At 40.4% G+C, this 26,510-nt stretch overlaps 1 protein-coding gene across 1 annotated transcript in view; it reads left to right on the forward strand.

The window, feature by feature from the left end:
* The window catches only part of RUNX1T1 (RUNX1 partner transcriptional co-repressor 1), a 139,292-nt gene that overhangs the window by 86,802 nt on the left and 25,980 nt on the right, over positions 1-26,510 (forward strand). Inside the window, 5 exon segments of the mRNA XM_058668803.1 lie at positions 1,257-1,438; positions 13,790-14,040; positions 17,354-17,439; positions 18,036-18,237; positions 25,414-25,482. Coding sequence (XP_058524786.1) covers positions 1,257-1,438; positions 13,790-14,040; positions 17,354-17,439; positions 18,036-18,237; positions 25,414-25,482 — 790 coding nt within the window.

The raw sequence follows: 26,510 nt of genomic DNA on the forward strand, positions 1-26,510 counted from the left end.
CATGTCTACACACACATGCATATATGCAAACACATATGTGCACGTATATGCATATACACTCGCATATGTATACATATATGTGTATATACATGTATATATGTGTGTATACACACGCTATATTACCTATATATGTTTCTGAGAGTATTAATCAAGAATTTATCAGGCCTGGCACAATTGCTCAATTGGTTCATTCTCCCCATTCAAGTATGGGGATCCTATATGGGTGCCGATTTGTGCTCCCTGCCTGTGGCCTGGGGAAGCAGCCAAGGATGGCCCAAGGCCTTGGGACCCTGCATCCTCATGGAGAACAGGAAGAAGATCCTGGCTCCTGGTATTGGATTCGGATTGGCTCGGCTCTAGCCATTGTGGCCATTTGGGAAGTGAACCACATGGAACATCTTTCTCTCTGTCTTTCCTTCTCTAAATCTGCCTTTCCAATGAAACTAAATTAATCTTAAAAAAAGAGGAAGTTATCATGTATTTCTACACCAAGTATAGAAGACTGGGGGAGTTACTGGAGAAGTGCACCAACCACATTGTAACTTTCACCATGGGAATCAGTTTCTGTATGATAACAATGCTGAGTTGGAGAGAGAGAGCAAGGAAGAGAGAGGCATGATTTGTTAAAGTAAGGCTGATGTATAGAAAATGGATCACTTTGGGAGATTGCTGCTTTGTGCTTGATTCCAGTTTGGGATTTTGTCCATGCCCAGGTGACACTTAAATGTTGTATGAATCTGGTGATTATGAAAAAAATAATCTCTTTGCTCATCTCTACATTTTTTAATGTATCTCCGTTTGAAGTTAGTAATTAATGACAGGCATGAAATAGCGTTAGCCTGTATGACATGTGTGAGTGACCACATGCAGGACTGAATGTGCCGAGGGTCTAGTCGGAGACCGCTGCATTGTATCTCCCACGCTCTCCTGCGTAGGAGGTAGAAGTTGCCTGTGCATAGCCGTGCTCATAGTCTGTGCAGCTTGTGTCCAAGTCTGAATGGGTCTGTAAGGATAGTCATGGCACTCCTGGTGGTATCCAGGAGGACACGGAGGCGAGGCAGACAGATCAAGTGTGGAGCCCGTCAGACACAGGGGAAGCCTGGTCCTGCCAGTCGCGTCTGGGAAGCGAGTGCATGGTATGCGTGGGATGACGTCAGGATGTAGCTTGTCCTAGTGTCTGAGCAGCGGACAGGACTGGCCGGTTTGTGCGAAGCTGACTTCTCCTCCCTTCTCTCATCCCTGCCGTGCTCTTGCAGGCCAACTTGCCCCTGCTGCAGCGCGAGCTCCTTCACTGCGCAAGACTGGCCAAACAAAACCCTGCCCAGTACCTCGCCCAGCATGAACAGCTGCTTCTGGATGCCAGCACCACCTCACCTGTTGACTCCTCAGAGCTGCTTCTCGACGTGAACGAAAACGGGAAGAGGCGAACTCCAGACAGGTAGGGGGAAGGAGCTTTTCCTGGCCATGCCTTTGCCCATCCCTGACAATGAGGGCGTGTGCATGTCACATCTAAACTATTGGTCCGCAACTGGCACGCAGTAGCCAGAAGCCAATGTGGCCATCTTGGGAGTTTGGTTTTGCCTGGGGTATTAGACCAGTGATGAACCTTTGACCCATGTCGTTTCACCATCTGTGCAGGTAAATTTTTGCTGCTTGTAATATTAAAGCTAAAAAAAAAAAAAAGGTGGAGGTGGCTGATTTTCAAGCATGCACATACCACTGATTCCAGCTGTTAGACATAAGTCATTATTCATATTTGCATGTCAGATTGACCACATATTTTACCCTTTCGTGTTATGAAATTTGCTCTTGTAAGTTTTCTTAGATGGCTTTGAAAGCTGGCTTGTACGTGCTACTCAATAAATGGTACGATAGCTATTTGGTGTGGATTCTGTATTAGCTAAGAGAAAACTTCTGGGAAAGCAGATGAACTGAATGGAGATAAGAGTTACATTACAGAGCTAGTAGATGCTATTTTTACTAAGCAGTTTGATTTGCCAGCCAGTGTTTATTCTACCAGAAACTCTGCTTTCCTACATGAGAATTCCTAAATTTCCTTGTCCCTAAGCCCCATGTAGTTGTTGACTGATGTATACAGATGGCGCTTCCTGTAGGGTTTTTAAATAGTTTTCTTGACTACCTCACCCTCATACCTAGTTGCTTTCTGGTTTAGAAATGCGAAGTCCTATTTAGGAACGTTTTCCTACTAGTGTTACTGAATCCCAGAGAACCTTAAAATGAAGCTCTATGCAGTGGGCTATCACATACTTTATTTCCTTTCTGTTTTCCTTCATTCTCTTTTTCTGCGTTTCCTTGCACATGGGTGTCACAGCCTTCGACAGTATCGTCCTGGTACAGTTGCCTTCCTGAGTCCTGGGTGCTTAAGATCCTTGCAACTGCTCAGAGGCCTCTATCTGTGACCAGCTTAGTGACCCTTAAACACATCAGCTGCTGCATAACTCAGAATGTTAGTAAAAGACTGCTTACACACAGTTGCTACATCATTCTCTGTTAGCCAGCTTTCCTAGTACAGTATCGGGAATGTTTCTTCTCTCGGTATAATCTCTCCTAATAGTTTTTAAAAAATTCCTAAAGCAGAAAGTGAAGCATTAATCAACTTCTAACATATTGTGGACTTACCTACAGTAGTGCTTTCTTATCCTGTCATGTCACATTTCCTCGGTCATTTGAGCCCAAACAAAACATCAGTAGTTTGGCTTGTAAAGAAAAGTACCTGATCCAGGCTGCTGAAGGGTGTGTCTCTAGGAAACTGAAAACGAAGAGTTGGCTCAAGACCGATGGTTTACATGGGGGTTCATAACCTATCCCAACCCATTGTGCCTGTAGGAAATAAGTGTTGTGTTCAGGTAGCCAGATATTGTAGCTCCCTGTTTCCAGGATAGCATATTAAAAGTCATAGAGGCGAAGTTGGCGAATTGGGAGGAAGAGCAGGAGTGTAACAGAGAAGAGCTGTGAAAGCTATGGGAAGTGTAAAGATATTATTGGTAGCATTGACAATGGAAAAGGATTTACTCTGGTTATATACGTAACCAGAAATATGAAAATGCTTCACACATTTCTCCATATTCCCAGCCACCTTCCCAGCAGCACTTCCCTTGGTATTTGGTATTTGAATGTACCATGGCTTTAGACGTGCCTTGGACAAGCGTTAGGTGAGCTCTGAGCCAGGACACTGCTCTGAGACTTGCTGCTCCATTCTGCAGATGCTCAGCGTTCTTGCCTCATCACTGCGCTGTTCCCACGTTCATTCCATCAGGTAGAAGTCTGTGCACAGGAGCCCGCAGTCTCACTTTCAAGTCAGAATTCACATGATCTTTGGATGGAAAATTCTTCATATGGAACGTTACAACGGGAAGATGACAACTGCTTTTCCTTAGAGTTAGGAGGGAGGGGAGTGAGAACATGTTGTGTAAATACATTTGTATCTTGTGGGAAAATATGGGCCTCGACCGTATTTTGATGCATACGTTTTCCACATCTCGCTTGCCTCTGCGTGTTCCTCTTCTCTGATTATTTATCTGTATATCCAGCTCAAGTATATGAAATTTTATAGAGGATGGAGCTGTCTGACAGCAGAGTTTTTTTTTTTCCTTGTTGTTTTGTTTTACTGAATGTTTTGTTGGTGCATATGGTCTGCCATGGATGAGCAGCCACGGTGAGATTTTGGAGTCTATTAAGCTGGCTCATTAAAAAGATCAATCTGTTTCTGTAATAACACTGGGAGCCATCAGTCACTGAGAGAGGGAAAAACTGACACCTGAGGAGAAAACACATTTTGGTAATTTGTTCATGACATGTCACGAACAAAGGAGCGCTCTGTATTCTGTTTACAACTTTGGGGGTTTACGTTCGGTGACGATCGCCGAGTTAATGTACCAAACAGTCATCACGTGTTGCAGGTATGGCTTGGGTGAGTTTAATTTCTCATCTTTAAATATGCTTGTCACTGGTTATGATTCTTTTTTTCTTTTTAAAAACACATCATTGTTATTTACAGAGAAATGAAGTTGTGTGTTCCCCCCTTTTCTGTGTGTGGGACAGTGAAATGCTTTCTGCTTTCCTGTGTAAATAACTCTGGCAGGAAACGCACGGTGACTGTCCTCACTCTGTCAGTTTGTGGTAGGTTATTGCAAAACTCAAGTTAGAAGAAGGCACCTTTTCTTTCTTTTTTTTTAAAGATTTGTTTATTTTTATTGCAAAGTCACAGATATACAGAGAGGAGGAGAGACAGAGAGGAAGATCTTCCATCTGATGATTCACTCTCCAAGTGAGCGCAACGGCCGGTACTGTGCCGGTCTGGGGTCAGGAGCCAGGAACCTCTTCTGGGTCTCCCATGCGGGTGCAGGGTCCCAATGCCTTGGGCCGTCCTCAGCTGCTTTTCCAGGTCACAGGCAGGGAGTTGGATGGGAAGTGGAGCTGCTGGGATTAGAACCGGTGCCTGCATGGGATCCCGGTGCGTTCAAGGTGAGCACTTTAGCCACTAGGCCATGCCTCCGGGCCCAGAAGGCACTTTCTGATTTTAAGGTCATTCTGTGTCCTGAATATTGGGCAAAGTAAATAGAAAGCTCTGGTTTCTACTCTTTATTATTAGTTAGGTAAAAGTGAAGGATTCATAGGAGATGTGTATTTTTTCCGTGCTCTGAGCGAGGCTGCTGAGGAAGCAAGTGGAAATGTTTCCTGGAGCTGGTGAAGTGAGGTGAGCCAGCCTTACAGGCACAAACTGGTTACTTATCATTGATTTTTAATATTATTATCTCATTTTATGTTACTGTGATGGTTATCACGATGTGAGTGCAGAGGAAAAGGAACAGTGGAGCAATGCCTCATTTCTTTGAGATCTCAGCAGGTGTGGAGATTACCATGGGTTTTGAGAAAAATAGTGCCGTCTTAACTTTCATTGCTCTACTTCTTTCCTCACAACTTTGGTATCATAGCTCTTTGTTCTGATTTGCCCTGAAAATTCTATTCTCACATGTTATTTTTCCGAATCAGGGTTTTTCTTGAAAGTCCAGCTACGTGATATTTGTTTTTGTGTGCGTCACATTGCTGTGGGTGTGTGTGTTTTCTTCTCCCCCAAAACCACAAATGCTCGATGTTAAACCCTTAGTAATCACTTCCGTATATACCATCACTTCATGTAGTCATTCTTTTAGGATTTTAGGCAAAATTTAGGCTTTTATTGCCTTAATTTAGGCTTTTATTGCAGAGGCTATGTGTTTGGATAACTGTATATTTCCTTTTCCTGTAATGTTAAACATTTTCTAAAAAGATTGGCTAGATTTTCAAATCATATAATGAATCAACTAGGAAGGTTCTTATGGGTACACTAGACTACCCCCTCCCTTTTTTTTTTTTTCAGTTTTTGAGGAATCACAAAGCTGATAATTGGAGAAATCAACATATTTATATGCCTGAGATCTTTACTTTCACAGAATATATTTTAACATGCACAATTTAAATAAGAGCTCTGCCAAGAATTACCTTTTTTCTTCTTCTTTTTCTCATTTGTTTTGTAAAGTTACTGAAATGGATAAATGCCATAATATAATATTGTGTAATTTTTTATTTTTTTTAAGATTTATTTTTTTATTTTTATTACAAAGTCAGATATACAGAGAGGAGGAGAGACAGGGAGAAAGATCTGCTGTCCGATGATTCACTCCCCAAGTGAGCCGCAACGGGCGATGCTATGCCTATCCGAAGCCAGGGTCCAGGAACTTCTTCCAGGTCTCCCACGTGGGTGCAGGGTCCCAAGACTTTGGGCCGTCCTCAACTGCTTTCCCAGGCCACAAGCAGGGAGCTGGATGGGAAGTGGAGCTGCTGGGACTAGAACCGGCGCCCATATGGGATCCTGGGGCATTCAAGGCGAGGACTTTAGCCGCTAGGCCACGCCGCCGGGCCCAAATATTCTGTAATTTAAAAAATCTGTTTAATAATAGAATAGTTGTAGTTAACCAGGTTTCCTGGCATTGTGAGTAAGACACAAAAAACATTGAAGGTTACAGGGCAAGGAGAAGTTGTTTAGAAACTTCATCATAAGACCAACCAGCTGAACAGCATGGATCCGTTTTCCCTTTTCTGTAAAATAATCAAGTTTCAGGGCTTTTGTTTTTTTTTCTGAGGAGAAAAGTAGGTGTGCTGTGTAAGAAATTATAGGACTAATTGGCTGCAAGTAAGAATTAAATGTCTGTGATCTGCATTCAATATTCTCTAAGCAAACGTGGAGGTTTTATGTTATGCGCCCTTGCGTTGCCTTGCATCTGTTAAACATTTTTCAGCTTTAAAAAGTGGATTATCATTCCTCTAGGAGTCCTTTCTATAGTTACTGCCATTGTCAAGACTTGTAGCAGCGCAGCATTCAATAACATCTATGTGGTGAGGAAGACAGCATTCCAGCCTCCACTTTGACCTGCTAGTCCTGTTTCTTGCTGCTGCCTTTGAGGGTAACTCAGCTTAAGCTTCTCCATGCCTCAGTCTCTGGTCCAATGATTTCTGACCTCTTTCTTTATTCTTCTACATCACAGCTCTGTTTATATTTCACATTCTAATGTAGTATCCACTATTTGATGAAGGATTCCCAATCACAAATATTATAATCATGGTTGCTGTTTACTGACCACTTAAGATTTTAACAAAGGGCTAAATAATTTGCATAGGAACATGGCACTAATTTCCTGACAATCCTACTGCATAGATTGGAATAGGCTGGTAAGAGCCATTGAGAGGCTGTTGATCCTATTTTTCCTAACTCCTGTGCTCCTGTTCCTAGCACCAAGCTGCTACACCACCCATGTACAAATGTCCTCACTGAAAACAAGGTGATTTGATTAGCTTATTGGTGCTGTTACTCATGCTCTCCCCATTTTTATAGGAAAATGTTGAGACTGTAGAAGCTAAGACTCCTGAGCTCATATGACCAGCAAATAGCAAAATCTGTTTGAGTCCAATGGCCCTTCCATGATGAGTGTCCATTCTGGAATGATTGTTTTCTCTCTGATCTCTCATACTGCTTCTGCGTTGTTTTGGTGTACTATATCTGTACAGGTGCTGTGAGGAAAAAAATATAGAAAACTTGTAGCTCCTGTTAAATCATTTTTATGGGAAAGCACATTTAATTATGATCTTATGGTGGGTTAGTGGGATTGTATCTCACTCATCTTTGTAACCACCAAAGCTGAGAACAGTGTTAACATGTGTTGGGTACTTAAAACTAAATACCACCAGACACTACTTGAGCAAATAAATCATTCAAGTTAAATTCCATATAGTGTACCAAATGGTCTCTCACACTAAACAATCTATTTGGTTTTAAAAGATGTATCTTTGACATATACCAGTGACAATAGTGAGTTGAAAAAAATTCAACTGAGCTGAAAAAAATTTTGGGATTTCGATCGGGTGTCCAGATGACAGATCAGAGGAAAAAGCAGAGGGACCAGCACTGAGGCACATTGGGTTATAGTGCTGTTTATGACCCACACATCTTGTGTGGAGCCATTGGCTCAAGTACCAGCTGCACCTGGGAGACCCGGGAAGATGGCCAAGGTTTTTTTGTCTCCTGCAACCCATGTGGGAAGCCTTGATAGAGTTCAGGATCCTGGGTTTATCCTGGCCTGGCTCTAATTGTCACAACCACTTGGAGAGTGAACCGATGGATGAGCGATATCCTCTCTGTCTCTCTCGCTCTTCCTTTTAAATAAACAAATCTTGAAGAAAGCCCATCTTCAAGCAGCGGAGTTGGTGGGAATTGAGTACTTTGCTGGTGGCAAGAAAAGGCACCAGGGGTGACTAGTAGTGGGCAGTCTTCTAATTGGTGAAACGTCAGCCTTGACGGAAGCATTTCACCTCCTCATTAGGGGAAGGAAGGCTCGGATAGCTCCGTGAACCTGTATGCTGTAATCCTTGAAGGTCCAGGCATCGTGTTGATGTGTCTGGAGAGGCAGGCATCACCCTGCCTCTTACTTACTTCTGAAAGTGTTAGCACACTGTTCAGGAAGTTATCTCACCTAGGTGTTTGTTGGGTGATGAAGAGATTAGAGACACCTCCCTCCATCTTGCCCAGCACTGCTGGTCCTGTGGCATTCAGCTCTCTGTTCTTGATCCAAATGTGCCACTTTCTCCAGAGTAATAGGGGAACACAGCAGCCACTGCACGTTGTCATGAAGAATTAGATCTTATTTACTTTTTTTTAAAAAAAGATTTATTTTTATTACAAAGTCAGATATACAGAGAGGAGGAGAGAGACAGAGAGGAAGATTTTCCGTCCGATGATTCACTCCCCAAGTGAGCCGCCAATGGGCCGGTGTGCACCGATCTGAAGCCAGGGACCAGGAGCCTCTTCCAGGTCTCCCACGCGGGTGCAGGGTCCCAAATCCTTGGGCCATCCTCTCCTGCTTTCCCAGGCCACAAGCAGGGAGCTGGATGGGAAGTGGAGCTGCCGGGATTAGAACCGGTGCCCATATGGGATCCCGGGGTGTGTAAGGCGAGGACTTTAGCTGCTAGGCCACGCCACCGGGCCCGATTTTATTTAATTTTTAAGAAGGCAAAGGAATTTGTAATGCATTTAGTTTCAGATACTTTTGTTATTTGTTATGTGAATATATTTGTTATCTGCAACAGAAATGTATGATGTGAAATTTTTATCTGAATTCACCTGTTTGCACACAATTTCTGAAAATAACTCTTGATGGATTTTATTTTGGACTTGTGATGTGTAATTTTCCCCATTTTAATTCAAAGTCTACTAAAGGAATATTCACAAATAGTATGCATTAGAAAACGGATGGAAAATATGTTTGATACTAGGTTATTAGTGTATATAGTGTCTTCTTTAATAGAACTATTACCTCCTAAGATTTAGATATAATCTCATAAACTATAAACCTGAAATAAAAGTAAAGTAAGTCGCTATTGCCTGGTAAGGGGATAAGACTACAAAGAAAGTATAGATTCAGTGTCTCGGTCCCACTCATTTCCCAAGAAGCTGTGTAGCGTGAAGGTTGGTTGTTGAGATAAACCACCAACAAGCCTGGCTGTGGCTGAGATGCCTGCAATGTGTAAGTAGTGTGCTCAAGCAACCAGCAAGGTCAGGACAGGAAGGAGGAACCTGTGCCCAGGACACCTAAGAGGTCAACAACAGCAATTGCATTTGGAAAAGCAAGTGGTAGAGCGGTTCCCAAGTTTTTACTTGGGTGAGTTAAAGATGGGGCCGTGTTCATTGTGAAGTGCCTCTTGTAACTAATCTGCGTGCACCTCGTTGATTGATTTGTAGCAGGACCTCAGCTGCTGCTTCTCATTCTAAGGCTTACTGTTGCTATACCAGTTTGCCTCCCCTTAGGGGAATCTTGATAGAGATATTGCCCCAGTAAAGGAAAATATTATTTTAAGAGTTATTTTAAAAAGAAAAAAAACCTGAAAGATCTTGTACTTGTTCCTGGCTTTTAGGAGATTTGTCCTGTTATCTTACGTATTGTCATGATTTTAGAATGCATTTTCTTTCATATTTTCCTATTTCTTTGGATGTTATTTTATCTAAATGTTAATAAGGGATTAACTATCACGTTAGTCATTCATGAAGTTCGAATATTTTGTATAAAAATTTTTTAAATTTTTTTTTCTAGAATTATTTTACCGCCCTTATCATTGAGGAACTGGAAAAAATAACCTGAGATGGGATGAAGGGTCAATTAGGTTGCCTCTTAAGTTGTTTTTAAAAGCATTGCTTCCCATTAGGCCCATTTTACTGGGCATGAAAGTAAAGTTGAGCAACTTGAGGTCCATAGCTGAGCTGTCCTGTGCCCTGAGGATATTGAACCTTGGAAGAGAAGGGACTGGTGTGTTAGTGTTGTGGGGATTAGTTTTTATGCAGGAAAGTGTCTCCTGGAAGGGAGACTGAATACCCTCGGGGACATTTCAAAAACAAATTACAAATGGCATTTCAGAGACCCGTGGGACTTCCCAATAGAATTGAAGTTATCTGAGGATATGTTGGTATGGGGCATTGCAAAATATTTAGTTTTACCTAATACACTTTGAAAATGGCAGCAAATAAAAACACAAAGATGAAATTGTCCTCGACAATGGATGTGTAGACGGCTGGAAGCCTGTGTGTTTTTGGTAGGCATTTATAGCAAAGAAGCAGACACGTGTGCGTGAGGCTCTGGGCTTAACGTCACATACCGTGGGTGTTCTTACAAGGGGGCACTGAGGACTTGAGGAAGCACCAGGGAGAGCCCTCACAGCTTGCTGCCAGGGAGCCCTAAAAGCTGTAATGCTTCACTGTTAAAATATACTGCTTCTGGGGGCGGGGGTGATGAGTCTTATTATTTCAGTAGCTCTCAAAATGTTGGACCCAGTTTGGGTCAGCAAACATTTGGTAGATGACAGGAAAAGTTCAAGACTGTGGTTGTATTATGGAAAAATGCTGTCCCCCTCCCTACCACCATCTTACAGGTTCATTGAATTAATAGCACTCCACAGAGGACTCCTGAGGATGAGGAGAAATACCACATTTATGGAATAACATCTATAGTTGAAAAGTGTAAAGGTTTTTCTAGTATTGTGTATTGTTATGCAACAAGGAGAGACAAACAATAGGTTGTGTTGGTTTGACACAAATGGGTCAAAAATGTGTTGTTATTTAGAAATGCTGCAGGGCTGCTCTAAGATGCTTAGATTACATTTTCCGTCTTTGAAGAAAAAAATAAGCTATGAATAGTAAAACAGAGCGCTTGGCTGAAGTGATTGACTCAGGCACGGTGTGGCCAGCTGTGTGCTTCAAGCTGCGTTAAAGCATGACAGTTAGCTGCCAGTACAGGTAAACTGAACTGCGGAATTTCCGAACTAGAAAGGACACTGGAAATCATCTAGCACGGTGGTTTTCAAACTTGAAACACCTGGCAGCAGACTTTTTCTTTTAAATGAAATCCTAGGAGGAACCCAGTCTTTAAAGCATAGACGCATTGTGAGAAGGTTCATCTGGTCCCTTAAACCTTGGTTGGCTGGGGGAAATACTCTTTCCTGTCTACAGAATCCTTTAAGCATCCCCACTGAAAACCACTGATCTAGCCAGCCTTCTCATTTACGCATGAGCAAACTGAGGTCCTGAGAAGTTAAGTGACTTGGCCCGAGATCACACAGCTAGTCATGGAAGAGCCAGGACTAGATCTCAGATCTCTGGATTCCCAGGCCAGTGCTCTTTCCGTTACACCACACTGCCAATAACGTATTTGCTGTGCTAGCCTTATGTCCATAGCTGCACATAATATTCAGTAGTACTCAACTGGTTTATGCTGGCAATACGTATTGAATGTTGGGATGTGTTATTCAGAGATGCATGAGATCTGTAGCTACAGATTAGAGTCCTGTAGAGTGTAAAACTCCCAGAAAATAAATCAATATCCAGAAGGTTTCCTTTTACTTTGAAAATTCTCTGAAAGCAGTGCATTTAGATACTGTCTGAGCTTCACTGGTTGTTTGAGTCTGATACCAGTGATCAATATATATGGAGTCAGTACATTTTAGTGCGGACAGGTACTTGATGGAGAGTCACTGAGATTGCTGGCTGCCACTCCCGCAGGGGTCATGCCCTGCTGGCATTTCCCATACGGGTCAGTCTGCTGTGTCCTCCTTCCACGCGTGATGGGCATGTACTCATTTCCCGTTAAAATCAGTGGTTTTCTTCCCAGTTCTCTGTGTACTTATGCCTCAGCCCTTACCTTCTCAAGCTGTATGTAAATTGTCACCGGAGTTCCTTGCTGAAGGATTACAGAGGCTGGTCCCTTGCAGAGCCATTAGCAATAAAGACTGTCAGGCAAGCAGTGGCCCAGTCTGAAGGCTTCTGTGCTTTGTTTTATTGACCAAAAATCATCATAATAAAAGGAAGTATGTGAAAATCTGCTGCTTTGGTGAATTTGTAGAATTTTAATATATTCAATTCCCAGGAAAAAATAGGTGTTGTGCCATTGGTCTTAGGTAGGGGTACTGGCTTTGTGAGGAAAACCACTGTATCATAGGAAGGACTTACTTGGGGAGCTGTGGTTTCATTGAGGGCTAACTGGTTTGTTTTTCTCTTACTGAGTTTTTTGGGTTGATCTCCAAGCAAAAGAGATAAATATTTAGTGAGACGGTATTTCTTTGAGAATCTAGTAACAGTGGTGAGTTACCAGATTTCATTTACAGAATGCATTCTTTTTCTTTTTAAAGATTTATTTATTTTTATTACAAAGTCAGATATACACAGAGGAGAGACAGAGAGGAAGATCTTCCGTCCGATGATTCACTCCCCAAGTGAGCCGCAACGGCCAGTGCTGCGCCGATCCGAAGCCGGGAACCTGGAACCTCCTCCAGGTCTCCCACGCGGGTGCAAGGTCCCAAGGCTTTGGGCCATCCTCGACTGCCTTCTCAGGCCACAAACAGGGAGCTGGATGGGAAGTGGAGCTGCTGGGATTAGAACCGGTGCCCATGTGGGATCCTGGCGTGTTCAAGGCGAGGACTTTAGCCGCTAGGCCACGCTGCCGGGCCCTACAGAATGCATTCTTTCCGAAGACCAGGTGCAAAGTTCATCACATGATGAAGTTCAGACAGGGTACGAGTGTCCTGTTGAATGGCCTGGTGACCCCAGACAGGACAGACAAGCTCTGGGCATGCATTTCCTTGGCTTTAAAATAAGGGGACCGGCCTCAGCATGCTAGGCTAGTGGCTAAAGTCCTCACCTTGCTTTTGTCGGAATCCCACATGGACACCAGTTCTAATCCCGGCTGCTCCACTTCTATCCAGCTCCCTTCCTGTGGCCTGGGATAGCATTTGAGGATGGCCCAGAGTCTTGGGACCATGCGCCCATGTGGGAGATTGGAAGAAACTCCTGGCTCCTGGCTTTGGATTGGCTTAGCTTTGGATGGTGCAGCCACTTGGGGAGTAAATCAGTGAACGGAAGCTCTTCCTGTCTGTCTCTCCTCACTGTAAATCTGTGTTTCCAATAAAAATAAGCAGATCTTAAAAAACAACAACAAAAAACGGGGAGTGGGTGTGGGGAGAAAGGAACCCTAGCTTTTCTGTCTAGTCCTAGTTACCCCTGTGTAATTACTAATGTATGATGTGATAACTGAAGTTATTTTGAGGTTTCCAGACATTGTATGAAGTATGTGCCTCATTTATTCATTGCTTTTGAACAGAACTTTTAATGGACATGTTCTATATATCTGACACCTAGCACTATAGCCACCAGGCATAGTCACTCTTTAGTACTCTAAGTGTGGCTTGTGCTGCCGAAGAGTTGAATTTATAAGCTTTACCCGTGTAATTTAAGTTAACTTAAATTTTCATTCAAATAATCACATATGGCTGTTATACTGGACAACAGTTCTTAGACACTTTGAGAAAGTCAGGTGCGAGGTAGAACAGGTGCTTATTAAGTAGTAACCAGAAAGTCATAATATTTTCCTGTGGTGAAACTTCCCATGCGGTTACCTGCAGCATAACTGGTTAAAAGTCAGATCCTCTCTTGTGAATGAAGAGACTAGGTCTCTGCTTATCAGTGACTTCATTGTATGATCTTCAAAGTGATGAGCAGCACAATGTTCCCCTCTGCAGTCGTGAGAGTCCCTGGGCCTTGGCATCGGGTTCAGCGCATTCCCATAGCTTCTCTGGGAAACTGAGTTGAGAACACTTTCGGCTAAAACTGTTTATGTTGCAAACTCAAATAAGAGTGTTTGAACTACACTGCTTTCTGAGCTCTTTATGAAACGTAACTTTTTCTTCCTCCCTTCAGAACCAAAGAAAACGGCTTTGACAGAGAGCCTTTGCACTCAGAGCATCCGAGCAAGCGGCCATGCACTATTAGTCCAGGCCAGCGGTACAGTCCAAATAATGGCTTGTCCTACCAGCCAAATGGCCTGCCTCACCCCACTCCACCTCCACCTCAGCATTACCGTTTGGATGATATGGCCATCGCCCACCACTACAGGGACTCCTATCGACACCCCAGCCACAGGGACCTCAGGGACAGAAACAGACCTATGGGTAAGACTGAAGGGTCTGTTCCCTTCTGTTGAGATTGAATGTTGGAAGAATGGTGTTGTTAATTGTCAAGTGAACTTGGGGCTTGAAATGTAACGGGTAAAAATTCTCTTTCTTTCCTGTTGGTTGTCATTGCATTGCTATGCTCTTCAACAACTCTGTGTTTTCTGCTAGTCATTCTCAACTGTGGTAACAAATGACAAATGAATTTTTGGCTTGAATTACTTTTTAACTTGAGCAAGTGCTCATATTAGTCTATTTTGATGCAAGTGCGTGTGTGCGTGTGTGTGTGTGTGTTTAATTTGGCTTTCTCTTCTTGATGTTTCTTCTATTTCAGACAGACCTAAAGTTCACTTTTTTTTCCCATTGCCACCATGTTTCCTACTTCCAAAAAGAGTCATCTGGGTAGCTTAACTTAGTAGATGTTTCTGGAGGCCTGATTTGGTTCTGCAAATAGAACCCGTTCCATCCATAGCTCCTCAGATGTTTAGAAAACAGCTAGGGAAGGTCAGGTCTGACCCGAACCTTTGCTCCTGAGATGATAAATTAGTAGTTTTGCCTGTATTCCTCAGAAGCTTCCACATTTATGTGGGGCATCAAATGGCTCAGAATGTAGTTTGTGCTTCTTAATAGCCAGTCTGTCTAGTTCTCACAGGTACCATTTCTAAGGAGCTTTCCAAAGTGGTTTTACAGTCCTCAATGAGAACTGCGATTTTTACCTTAGAATCATATGTGATAACAGTCCTTTCTATGTAAACTTTCATGATACATTTATAAATTATGGTTTAAAAAGTGTGTTTGCTCATTTAAAAATAGGGATGAAATCAGGGGGTCACTGTAAGACCAGTTCAAGAGATCCCGTTTTGTAGGTGTTACCAAGTGCTATTTTGTCAAATATTAGTTTCAGTGCATTATAAGGTAATCAGCAAAGAAGTAATTATGCTTATGTGCAATGATTATGTTCTCATCTAGCAATGCAAAATGTCCCTTTATGAATTATATCTCCAGCCATTGGTTTTATGTGATTTTCTTCAACCATGTTTCTTACCTTTTAATTATATTAGCTTATAAAACTAATAGTGCTAATCTCTATAAATATATGCAGCTATTTAACCATCCCTAAAGTCTGGCAGAATTTAGTGCCTGCTAATGTAAAATAAAATCTTGATGTATGAGTTGCAAATGACGGTGGTACATCAGGCTGCCATTTTGAGAATATAAAAATTGCCTTAAAATTACACTTTTAATTTGGTATTATTTCCTAATGCTTATTGCATAGAAGGGCATATTATTACTAGAATTTTAATGAAATAAAAATTAGCATTAGTTTATAAGTAAGCTTAGATTTTTAGCATAGTTAGTTAACTAAGAAACCACTTAACACCCAATATTATTACCAAGTTTGTAAAAACTGGAAATTGTATTCTTTGAGGATAATGGCTTATTTACCCTGCATGCTTGCATATTCTTGATATTATGGCTATTGAAAAATGGTGTGATACTAAGTGCCTGAAATTCAGAAATTCCTCAGTACTAATAATAAATATGAAATTTCAATTTAGTTTTTCTTTTTAAATATTTGATCGCATAGAACATTGTTTTCAGAGTTCACAAGCAGCAAATGAATGCTTTATTCCTCACCAAGTGCTTACGCTCAAACCTGTTTCTAATGAAATAAATTACTTTTTTTTTTTTAAGACAAAGGTTAGCTCTGTTCCAGCGGTGCTAGATTCCTGTCAGCCACAGACCTCTTGTGACTTATTATGCTGTTCTTAAAGCTTTTATCATTATTTAGTCCATCCAAGTTTCGAAACTTGAAACCTTTGGAGTTCTTGATCCTTAAAAACAAGCAGGCAGATGCCTCTATCGTAAAAATCACTATCGTATTAATATCCTTATCACTTCCCAGTTGTTTTCTGTACCAACTAATTTTAACAGCAATGCCTTTTCCTTAAAATGCAGGCAACCAGTAAGTCAACAAAAAATCACATATTTGCAAACATTTCAACTTGAAGCAATCATAACAAACAGCAATAGCTAAATATTACTTTCCCCCTGTGTCTTTCCTTCTATGTAAATTAGTGAAGCATATTTGCAATTTTACTTTTTAACCAATAGGTGGCATTGATAATTTTAATTTTTAAAATGCATCTTAGAGTGTATTCTAATGGGACAGGAATGATGCAGACTGTTTTATGTTTAGGTGCTTTTTTTTTTGTCTGCGGCAAAAATGTCATAAAGGTATTCACAGTTGCCCATTATGAATAAAGTTGTAGGCCAGAGTTGGCTGGGAAGAACCATGGGACTCACATCTTAATTTCTCTACATCAGCTAAGAGAACGAATTTCCATGCAGTCTGATTTCATCAAGTGTGGAATGCAGGATCTTGTGTTTAGTTGCTGTGGTAAGGGGCTTCCAGTGCCCTCCATAGTGGGAGACGTGGCAAACAAAGATAGTAGTATGAATGCGTCATCTAAAATATAGCATCAGTGCCTTTCCGGTTTAGGAGATGAGAGTTTTCAGCCACGGTGAATTTGTTGGAGAAGCAGCACTTTTCCAGCCATCTCTGATCAGAGCTGCCCACCCTAAGGGAGATACCTTTCCTTCTTGTTTTGATGGGCATCTTTGCTCATGTTCATTAATATGGACGTTCACCTGGGAAACATTTGGTACTTTGCATAATGGTAAAATCATGACGCTAAGGACTATTGATAGTCATGGACTTCAGATTAGGATTTGCAGTTCCTTGGCTTGGATGTAGTTTTATCGAAGTGTATCTAGTGTGATGAATTTTCTCACAATGTAGATAGTATTCTTTTTATTTTTTTTTTTCTGTACAAAATTGAATGAGTGCAGCTTTTCATATTTTCCCAGTTCTGCCTTCATGGATCTAATTTTATTATTTGGGCTTATGTATTAGGAGTACACTCATTTGTAACTGCTGAAATGTGGGTAAGTTACTACCTTACATATTTGGAAAAGCATCTCCCTGTTCATCTGAAATGCACCTGTTGAATGCAGTTAGCCACATTTTTGATAGCTCTTCCTACCGTATTACAGAGAGTTAAGGGTATATTGTTATTTGGGGAGTATTTTATGAATCCTGCACTTGGTGTCACTTGGTTCTCTGATTTGATATTCTCAGAAATTTCTTCTAACATTTTATTCATTGAGTAATTCTGAATATAAATATGATTCCTGTCTCCATTCAAAATCAAATGTATTTTGGAGTTTGCTGACATGGTCCTTGTTATGATCTGTGCCCATATAGGTTGTGTCCTGAATATGTTAGCACAGTTTAAACTTCTCTTTGTAGGGTTGCATGGCACACGTCAAGAAGAAATGATTGATCACAGACTAACAGACAGAGAATGGGCAGAAGAGTGGAAACATCTTGACCATGTAAGATGTCAGTTATCATTTGGGTTGAGAAATGGTTTGCAAATATGTAATGTGAGGGTTTGTGGTTTAAAACAAAAACAAAAACAAAAGCAAAAACAAACGCCTGCTGTGGTTGAAAGATAGTTTGTGTCTGCTCTCTCTGAAAAAACATGAGTGAAAATGTTTGAAAAAGAATATAGAAATTTATTTCTCAATTGATTTGAAAGCTACAGAACTTGAGGTCTTGTAAAGTTCTCCAGGCCAGATCTGTTGATTACTGTTTTATTGCAAAAGGGTCATTTAGTCTACAGAGCCATAGGATTAGTGTTTGGAAAGCTGATTTACTGGCTGCACTGTCAGCTGTGGCTTACAATCACACCTCTGATTCCTTTCATTTCAGTTCAGTCTGCTCATCTATTGAGTCTAAAGTTCAAATCCAGCCACTGAATGCTTTAGACTAAAAACTCTGGAATAAAGATCCCATCCTTCATTGCTCATTGTCCTAAAATAGTTTGTTTCACTACCCACTAAAGTCTGGAGTTCGTGATGATTTATGCCTTCTTCTTTTTTTTTATCACATGATTTATGTCTTCTTGCCTTCACCCTTCCTCATGTAGCTGTTAAACTGCATAATGGACATGGTAGAAAAAACAAGGCGATCTCTCACCGTACTAAGGCGATGTCAGGAAGCAGACCGGGAGGAATTGAATTACTGGATCCGGCGGTACAGCGACGCAGAGGACTTGAAAAAGGGCGGCAGCAGTAGCAGCAGCCACTCCAGGCAGCAGAGTCCCGTCAACCCGGACCCAGTCGCATTAGGTACCACTTCCACTTCAGTTGAGCATCTTAAACAAAAATTCTGTTATCAGGGCTGACTTGGTTTAAACCTGAGTGTTCAAGACTAATGGATAGCTGGGGAATCATAAGACAATACGTACTCCACATAGCCTTAAATATATCTGGATGGGCTTTTAGGAAAAGAGGGAAGATGATCATGGACAGAGATGGTTACCAGATGTAAACTCACTTTCCAGGGGAACAGGCGCAGCAGAGTGTCAAAGCTGAGTCAGAGTATCATGGGCATCCTTAAATTGATATGATAACTCCTGTGTTTGCTACTTTATAGTATAGTTGTCTGCAGCCTGCCTTACCCATGCAGAAACAGCCCCAGCGTGTGTGCAAGGGCCTTCTGCACATCTAACAAGGTCTCTCAAGAACATCCCCACAGCACCCCAGGGCGTATCAGCATGAGGTTGGGATGTATGATGGCTCATTGTAATACAACACATAGTCTCCAAGGCCGTCTTGTTTTGCAGCTGAAGACTATATTGAAAAGAAAAACTGGAAAACTTTTCTTTACAACCCCTCCAGGAAGAGAAACCAAAAGCTGCGTAGTTTGCTTTTTGCTACATGAAGGTTAATAATAAAGACATAGCCCTACGATCTGATCCTACCTAGATTGCCTAATCACGGTTTCATTAATGTAACAAGATTATTAGCATAGCTCTGTCTTCGATATTGAGTGTTCTTGTGTAGCTATAGTTGGTATTTTAATCTGGGAATTTTGGGGGTTATGAATAAAATCATCTCAAACATATCGAAAAGAAATGTTCAATTTGACAGAATTTTTGAGTGCCCTGCCATTTTTTGTCTACAAAATGCACACAGTGTACACTGTGGTATTGTGCGCATCACTGGCCACTAGGTGTGTATGTGGCTTTAGTAATCTTAATGGAAATGGATCTCTGTGAATTCCTGTTCTCTCCTTTTCTGTGTATATTTAGTGCCTGCCATCAGTCTAAGCTGTAAAACAACACTGATTAAACAGGTCCAGATTAAGCTGCTGACTTTGGCTTTTTTGGTGCAATAGCTGATCATCGAAAATTGAAAACTTGAAGTATGTTGTCTGGCTATTGATCACAATATCTTTTTTATTAAAAATTATTCCTGCCCAATGTAATTTTCTTTGCACTTGCAATTGTAGATGTCTGCTAATGTCTGAATGCCGAATGCCTATTATCATAATAATTATATAATAGAAGATTCTAAGCCACTTAATTTTCCCAACAGGCATTATTCTAAACTATATTTCAAAAGCAAAAGTGTGTTTGTCAGGTTGCATGAGAGCAAGCAGTAAAACAATTAAATTTTATTTGAACCACAATATTGGTCTAAAAGCTATTTAGAGCAGAGAAGAATATTTTTTAATTGTTGTGAACAAAAAAAGCATGCTAGATTTGCTTAGGACAAACAAAAAGGATATGTGTAATCATCTAATATAGGCAAAAATTGAGAGCCTGAAATTAAATAAAACTTTGCGAGTAAAAACAGTCCAGTGTGACTGGCTTAACAAAATACGTTCACTTTGCGTCGGGACTTGCTGAGTGTGTACTGCGTGTTGGTGTCTTGGTGGACGATGTGGCAAAGGAAGGATGCCTCATTCATTCCCCTGAGGGGTTCTAGGAAAAGATGGGCATGGGAGTGTTTTGTCTTTCCTGCTCAGAACGGATACTTTTCTAGACTGAAGGCATGGCACGTATATTCTGCTGATGCTCAAAAGCATCACGTTCCCCGGGGATATAGGTCCAGTTTTCCTGTTCCATGATCCCAAGGACAAAATGGGTGCTAAAATCTCTTCCTTAGAGTACACAAGTTATACTACTTTTATTGATGTTTAACAAAAAAAAATTTGTTTTTGGCAAAACGGGTGTTTTGGATTTAAGTTTTTGTAGGTTACTTTGTTTCAAGGCTATCAATATTTATTGCTTTGTTTTGGTTCAAAGTAGCCTTATTCTTTATGGACACTGAACTCTAGATTTCCTGTTAAGAAACTGTCACAGTTTTAGAAAAAAACCCATGAAGAACTACAAAATGTGCAAATTTTAGCATCCAGTGGGTTTGCACTGCATAACCTTGCTAGTGGATTCTTAAAAGTCTTTGTGTTTCAATTTCTAGATCTATGCTATATATAAATATATAGAACTTATTTAGAAATAAAGCATATATATATATATGCTTTTTAACTAAAGCATAATATACATATACATATACATTTTTTATATATATAATATGTGTGTGTATACATATCTATCTATCTATATATATATCTATTCCTGAAGCCAGGAACCAAGAGCTTTCTCTGGGTCTGGGTCTTCCACTTTGGTGCTTGGCCCCACAGCTTTTGGCTTTCCTCTACTGCTTTCTCAGGCCACAAGCAGGCAGCTGGAAGGGAAGTGGAGCAGCTGGAACATGAACTGGCCCTCACTCCTATGAGGTCCTGGCAGATGCAAGGCTAGGACTTCAGTCACTAAGCTACTGTACTAGGTCTGAAAACACTATGTTTAATCATCAATCACACTCATTTACATTCAGTACTTTCTGAGTCTTCTAGGTTTTCAGACTGAGTGGGCAATAAAGAGATTAGTGTTTATTGGTTCATAAATGTCTTTGCTGCTGGAAAATATTTAATGGGGTATGTCTGTGCACAGATAAAGCTATAGATAGTTCTGTATCTATAAATACATCTAGATGTCTGTATCCTGAGGCTAGGTCATGTGAACTCTTAGTATTTCTTTTGCCCTATTCTCTGAATTCTTAAGGCACTGGTATCAATTGAGAGCTTCGGGATATATTATAGATACTATCATTGGTTCAAAACATTGCCGTAGTGACATTGCTCTCGTAGAGGCACTGAAACCATTATACAACATCTTTGTATCTGGGGGGCTGCAGATGGGGGGGAATGTAACACCCAGGACCAAGGTGTTGTGCTTGTCAAATTTCATCCCATTTTGCCTTTTGAAATATATCTGTAGTACTGAGCCAATGTGAAGGATCATTGAAACAACATCATTAATCTAATTTGTTAAAAGATTTATCTATTTTTTTATTGGAAAGGCTAAAGATTTACAGAGAGAAGAAGTAGAGAGAAGGATCTTTTCTCCCCATGTGGCTGCAGTGGGTAGAGCTGAGCCAATCTAAAGCCAGAAGCCCGGAGCTTCTTTCAGTCATATGTCCTGTGGGTTCTTCTGTTTGATTTCTTCCACTGCATTTTACAATTACATTTTCATGCCAACATATATTTTATAGATTATTTTGAGTTATTGGTTAGATAGCAGCTTCTTTAGACTCTGTGCCTTAGGATCTTAAGTTATTTTACACAGATTTATCCAGATAATGTTCTAAAGTAATAAAGTCCAAAGAAAGGAATTGGCCCGTGCTCTAACATTGATCTGCTTCACAAATTCTTCTTTAGAGTCGATCTTGCAGAACAGTGCTTCTGCTTAATCAGAACGAGAGAGAGTAAACGTATTGCTCGCTTGGTTGCTGTGGCCATCGTAGTGGCGTTTGTTCGGACGTTGAACAGGTTCCTGAGGAATACGGCCACTACTCATCAGTAGTATTTCTTTTGACACACAGGATGTTTGGCATCCTGTCACTTAGGGACTTAGATCTGAAGAAGATATTATAAGAGATGTCCCTGTAATTAGTTGACTTTAAATTCTGACAGTCTAGGAAAATATTTTAGAAAATAGGGTCAGGTTATTAAAATGTTCCTGCTAATTGCCTTTGGTATCGCCAGCAGTTTTCTGTAGCAAATGGAGCTTCGGTCAAGATGATTAGGACATAGTGGCATTGAGAAACTTAGGGAGGTGTTTCCTTGATAACATTACAAAACCCTGTAGTGTGGCATAAATAATCCTCAAGTTACTGAACACAGCATGAAACCTGGGAGATTAACGGAGCCCTGTGTGTTAATAAATAAATCTACATCTTTAGATCTATATAAGTATTCAATTAGTAAACTTGAGGCCTTAATATGAAGGAACACAATGGTAAAGTTAGCCATGAAATTAGTTTTTGTGTCTGTGACCTGTTCTTTGTGACTCAAATTGCTTAGTGCATATACAAACTGTTCCAATAGCTCCAATAGCTGTGTGCTACTTAGAATGAAGTACCGTTAAGAGATAGAAAAATTTGAAGTAGTTATTTCTTTCACTTTAGTTATGTATAAGAAACTTAGATGGAAAATCATGCTTTCTTCATTGCAGAATTTTTTTTTTGTTCTTGTACAATAAATTATGTTTAAGTCTAAGTCTTCTTAAATCTCAGTCTTTGAAAGTGCTCAAAAGTAAATCTGTTTCACTGTAGCACATGCTAAAGGTGAAGTTGATTACATTTTCTTTATTCTGCAAATCGAGTGGCATGGAAAGTGATCACGAAGAATCTAATTAGCTGTATCACATTTCTTTTAAGTCATATGTACAAGCCTGACACAATAGCCTAGTGGCTACAGTCCTTGCTGTGTATCCACCAGGATCCCATATGAGCACCAGTTCAAGTACTGGCTACTTTACTTCCCATCCAGCTCCCTGCTTGTGGCCTGGGAAAGCAGTAGAGGGTGACCCAACCCTTGGGACCCTGCCACCCAGGTGGGAGACCTGGAGGAAGTTCTTGGCTCTTGGATTAGCTCTGGCCAGATGTTGTAGCCACTTGGGGAGTGAAACAGTGGATGGAAGATCTTTCTCTATTGCTTCTCAGCCTTTTGGTTAATATCAAGTAAAGATCTTTCTCTCTGCATATCCTCTCTGTATATCTGCTTTTTCAATAAAAATAAATAAATCTCTAAAAAAAATAGGTGTTATGTGCAGCAAACCATTTTATCTAGCTCTCTTTGTTTTAAGAATTAAAAGTGACTTTGTGGAAGCATTTTGCTTTTCAAATTTATTTGATAGGAATGAGCATGCACAGAGAATGCATGGGTCTCTCCAGCCCATTAGAGTATTACATAAGGAAAAGATTGTGATATGAACTGTTCAAGTAACCTTTTATATTTTCAGTACTTTTAGATTTAAGACATATTGCTAAGATAGTACCAAGAATTTTTCTATATCGTTCACCAAAATTTTGCATAAGCTTTTGCTCAATCCACATAGGTGGGGAAAACGAGTGTTCTGATCAGTTGATAATCCATATATTCTGCCGAGATGCAAAGCCTTCAAATGTATTTCAAGTAATGATTTCATTAAAACTCAATTTATTCTAGTTTCTTCAACTTTGATATTCTGCAGTCTTACCAAATAGACTGGGCTGAGTTTCTTCAGTCTTCAATGTATCATTAGATAAAGAATTATTAAAACCAGTGTATTGTTCGATAGTTCTTTTTGTAGAGAAAATTTCAATTTCACTCTATTATGGATTAAATAATTATGATATTGCTTAGTGGATAAAATGGCTTTTTCTTTAAGACTTATAAATATGGAGACTTTTGTCTAATATGGGAGAATTGCAGTACACATTTTATTGTGTTTTTTAAAGACTTTTTTTGGAAGTGTGGAACAACACAGAGAATAGGGCTGGGAGAAGGGAGGGCGATTATGCGTCTCCTGGTTCACTTGCTTAATATCTGCACCAGCTCGTTCTGGGCCAGGATGAGAGCAGGCGCTAGGGCCTCCATTCAGGTCTCCCACATGGTTGGCAGGCCAGTTCTCAGTCTGTCTTCTGCTGCCTCCCCAGGCACATTAGCAGGAAGCTGTATGGATATGTGAAATGCCACCTTCACAGGTGGAAGTTTAAATAGTGTAGCAATCTATTTAAGCACATCTGAAAACATAAAATGCTTCTTATCATTTCCAGGAACCTGTTGTTTTGAAAATTAGTATTTCTGCTTCATTTTCAATTGTTTTCTCAAACTGTTAAAATCTGAGCAGCAGAGTGTTTTTAATTCAAGGTTGATGTTAACTTCCTCCTGGAAAATATGTACTAATTCCTTTTGATCAGTTGAGTGACAGTCCGTCCATTCCAAGCCTGTCATTGTTCCACCTATATCAAACCCATAACTTAACTTATGGGAAATTGTAATGTCCGTTTCTTACCAGAAAAAAGGAAGATAGATTTACTTTAATATAGAAGGAATGTCCGAGGCACGTGACAACCCAGCCAGCAGGTGGGAGCGAGATGCTCACACACTTTTCTTCATAGAGCAGAAGCAGGTGCAGGAGGCAGCAGTTTGTCACCAGTGACAGGGTGGGAGAGCTGGTTAGCCATTGTGGAGGCCAGTTGGTAAATTAGAACTCTGTGGAAAACAGTATCTAAACATTTGAAAGGAAGACCACCTTAGAATACAATTTATTTTCTTTAGCAAAATAAAATACCCCTAGACATGGGGAGAGAGAGTCCTGGGAGCTGTGTTCCCAAACATTGCATTTCTAATGAGATATGTATAGTCCCTTTGGCTCTCAGCATACAAGGCATTTAGACCACCGACCTTCTGTTTTCCTTGGGCTGTGATGGCTAGCTTGCTATTTTCTGTGTTTTCTGGGAGTGAATGAATCCTCAGTCTTTTTTTTTTTATTGATTACATTGCATTATTTGACACAGTTTTATAGGCACTGGGATTTCCCCCCCTACCCCAAACCCCCCACCCCATGGTGGATTCCTCCACCTTGTTGCAATACCACAGTGTAAATTCAGTTGAAATTTTCTTTCACTGCAAGCATCTACCAAGCATAGAGTCCAGCATCTTATTGTCCAGATAAGTTCAGCGGTTTCTTGGGTGACATGGTATTAAGTAACCAATATGTTAAAAGAGAAAAAAAGAAAGAATGCAAGTTCTGAACCACATCCTGTGACTTCTACATTGACATTTCAATTATTAGTTTCTATACAACCGGGTTCTATACACCTTAAAATGGCTATGGATTACTATTCAGCTGCCTCATGTCTATTTTAATTTTAGTATTTAGCTGTTCATAGCGTTGAAGCATGATTTTGCTGAACCTGGCTGTTTTTCGGGTAGTCTAACTGTATAACTCTAACAAGACATATGTCAACAGTTTAGGTGAACAGTTTTAGGAGGGGTGTGCAGAGAAATCTTTCAATCTGCGTTTCTATAGAGAAGCCTAGAGAAGCGGGTACTGCTGCCTTGCTCCGTGTGATGGCAAACGTGCGCTCATGCTACTGCTCCTGTCTCCGCCCCTTCCCCCTCCTTCCTAGATGCACATCGGGAATTCCTTCACAGGCCTGCATCTGGATACGTGCCAGAGGAGATCTGGAAGAAAGCTGGTAAGAATTGTTTCAAAACACGAGTTCACTGTCTGGCAGCTGTGTGCAGTTGTTAATGCAGTGATGTGAAGAATGACAAGAAAGGACTTCACTGCTAACAACAACAGCAGCCAAAACAAAACAAAGACCCGCAAAACAAAACCAGAAGAAAAAAAAACAATGATCTGATTAATATTCTTAAACCAGGCCTGATGAGACATGAAATCATTTTGATTTTACTAGCATCTGCTGGCAACATGATTATCAGGAGACTTGCAGTATTTCTGTTTTCAATCTCCATTTTTCAGTGAGTGAACTCCTGGAACTTTTAAGGATTTTGTTCTAAAATGTGGCATAGGAGGTCTTAGTATGTGTATAATTTTCCTTTGATAAAGAAAAACATGTTTTTGAAAATAACCTATGTAGTTCAATACTTTGCTCTGCATTCTTGAAAAATAAACTGTCACATCCAATCTAAGTTGGCTTGGTAAATTAAAAATTAAAAATTAGCATTAGCTTTTAAAATTACTCTTCTGGCCTAATTACTATTCAATGCTTGTGGTTCTATTACTTTTTAAACTGAATGATAAATTTCCTAAACTTCTAGTTTTATTTTCCATACATACTACCTTCCATGAAGAGATACTGTTCTTCCTTTTGGAAATTTAAAGTTCCTAGTGACCCGTTGGCTTGTTATTGGGAATAAAAAGTTCCAATCTAGCAGAACACTGGTGAAAATACCAGTCGGGCAAAAACACGTATAAAAACCAAGTAAAGAAAGTATTAGAATGTTTCAAAAATTAAAAGTGACCTGAAAGATACACAGCAACTTCAGGCTGTTGTAAATTCAACTGTTAGAAGATGGCGTATGTTTGAATTGTGAAATCAGGAATTCCTGAATCTGCAAATATGCAAATGGTATAGGGCTGGCAACACCAATCAAAGAGTCCAGGGGAGGTTTTTTATTTTTATTTATTTATTTTTCCACAAAAGATTTATGTGTCTGACTTTTGGTTTGATGCAGCTGTGCTTGTAGTTGTGTGCAACAG

The sequence above is a fragment of the Ochotona princeps genome, chromosome 9, assembly GCF_030435755.1.
Source record: "Ochotona princeps isolate mOchPri1 chromosome 9, mOchPri1.hap1, whole genome shotgun sequence".
Taxonomy (NCBI): Eukaryota; Metazoa; Chordata; class Mammalia; order Lagomorpha; family Ochotonidae; genus Ochotona; species Ochotona princeps.